The sequence below is a fragment of the Protobothrops mucrosquamatus genome, unplaced genomic scaffold, assembly GCF_001527695.2.
Source record: "Protobothrops mucrosquamatus isolate PMUCROS unplaced genomic scaffold, P.Mucros_1.0 scaffold1403, whole genome shotgun sequence".
In the NCBI taxonomy this organism is placed as follows: Eukaryota; Metazoa; Chordata; class Lepidosauria; order Squamata; family Viperidae; genus Protobothrops; species Protobothrops mucrosquamatus.
Genome location: NW_015387588.1, coordinates 133,441 through 135,579, shown reverse-complemented (window position 1 = coordinate 135,579; position 2,139 = coordinate 133,441). Strand labels below are relative to the sequence as shown.

General features: G+C 48.2%; 1 protein-coding gene across 1 annotated transcript in view; it reads left to right on the top strand.

Moving 5' to 3' along the window:
* Positions 1-2,139, top strand: part of SLC12A6 (solute carrier family 12 member 6) — a 59,729-nt gene that overhangs the window by 36,194 nt on the left and 21,396 nt on the right. Inside the window, exons 6-7 of the mRNA XM_015821819.1 lie at positions 757-811; positions 1,734-1,864. Coding sequence (XP_015677305.1) covers positions 757-811; positions 1,734-1,864 — 186 coding nt within the window. The remainder of the gene's footprint in view (positions 1-756; positions 812-1,733; positions 1,865-2,139) is intronic.

Sequence of the window (2,139 nt, the reverse complement as noted above, 5' to 3'; positions counted from 1 at the left end):
GGGGGTCGCGGGGGGAGGCAAGGCTGGGGCAACGGCATGTGTGCCCACAGAGCGCTCCGAGTGCTGCCTCTGGCACCTGTGCCATAGGTTCGCCACCACTGGTATAGAGGAAGGCTGGGAGGGCGGGGGGGGGGGGAGAAGGAGGAAACTTCTGATGTTGAGGAAGGAGAAATTACACTCACTCATTTTAGTATCCCATAGCTGAAATGCCAGTACAAAAATAATACTCTTTGTAGATGTAGTCAATTGTGTTGAGATCATTGGCGATCTTTATTTCCATATCTATTCTTTGGTGAACCTGTTCCTGCATTTTTGAAAACGTCCGTCTTCCCACCTGACTAAAACCATTTTGCTCACCTCCACCATGGCATTTTGTCCTCATTACCCATAATGATAAAGAAAACTAAAGGGAGAATTATTATCAAAACATAAAACTGAATGGGGAGGGGGGGGAAAGCACATCTAGGTTTGTCAAAATAATAGCCAAACGTTGTAAGCTCTGTTAGTGACTTTTAACACATTACAAGCTAAGAACGTGCATCTGCCTGTATTTTTAAATAGCACAACTTCAAATATTTGGTTTTAATTGGTTTTATTTGGAGGGGCTGTAAATGCGTTTATGTTTTTAATATGTTGTGAGCCGCCCTGAGTCCCGTTGGGAGAAGGGCGGGATATAAATCAAATAAAATAAATAAATAAATAAATAAATTTATGTCCTAAATACTTAATGCTGTTTATTTCTCACCTCCTCCTTAGACATTGCTAACAGCCATCTCCATGAGCGCCATTGCCACCAATGGAGTTGTGCCTGGTAAGTACTAACTTTTTAAAAATCACCATCTCCCACATGTACAGTACCAGCCTTCAAATCCGATCATGTTCAGATGTCCTCCCCTCTCAGAAATCTGATTAGTTGATATGAAGAATGTCCCCCCTTTCACCGGTGGACCACAAAGCATGGAATTCTTTCTCTAACCATGGTTATAGCAATAGCACTTAGACTTAAACACCACCCCGTGGTGCTTTATAGCAGGGGTCCCCAACCCCCAGTCCATGGACCAGTACCGGGCCACGGCATGGCAGCAACCGGTCCGCACAAACAAGCAAAGCCCCATCCATGGGATGCAGGTAGCACACAAAACCACGCACCCTCCTGTCCACGGATAAACCTCTCTCCGTGGAACCGGTCCCTGGTGCCCAAAAGGTTGGGGACCTCTGCTTTACAGCATTCTCTGAATGGTTTACTGCAGGGGTGTCAAACTGCCGGCCCGCGAGCTGGACGCGTCATCCCAAAACCGCGCCCACCCCATTGCCGGCAATGGAGAAAAAGCTCCGATACGTCGCGCGACGTCACGTGACGTCGCGAGTTTGACATGCCTGGTTTACTGTGTCAGCATATTGCCTCCAAATATCTGGCTCCTCATTTTAACCGACCTCGGAGGGATGGAAGGCTAAGTCAGCCTTGAGCAGGTCAGGATCGAACTGTAGACTGTGAGCGGAGTTAGCCTACAATACTGCGCCACCAGGGTCCCCCAGGGTTATTTGTCCTTTGGGGGCTGATTTTGTTTATGCTGTTGGTTTTTGCTGTACATGAGTTTGTTTTTGAAAGCCACAGGCAGGTCTTTCTAAAAAGGTGAGGGGGGTTGGAATGAGTAAGAAAGCAGGGATAATAAGATTTCCCCTCTGCAGCTTCTGTCTGTTGGCCACAGAGCTTCTTTGTCGCCTCTCTGCAGCTGGAGGGTCATACTTCATGATTTCACGAGCCCTGGGCCCTGAGTTTGGAGGAGCTGTAGGACTCTGCTTCTATCTCGGCACTACCTTTGCTGCTTCAATGTACATCTTGGGGGCTATTGAAATCTTCCTGGTAGGTATTCAGTGCCCCACAGGAGAACCCCTAAAATATAAGCCGGTGTTGTAGTTACGAGGTGTAAGTCCTGTCGCTCGGCTACAGCTCCTCTGAGAAGCAGGAGACTGCGGATCGGAGTGTTCTGTCCCCCGTCCGACTCACACCCCCCAACCAGTCAGCCGAGGGCTGAAAAACTGCTCAGCACAGCCAAATACAGATGAACACTTGGCAGCAACTCCGTGGCTGCCTGCCAAGGCTTTTACTGATAACACACTACAAACATACGATAAGTC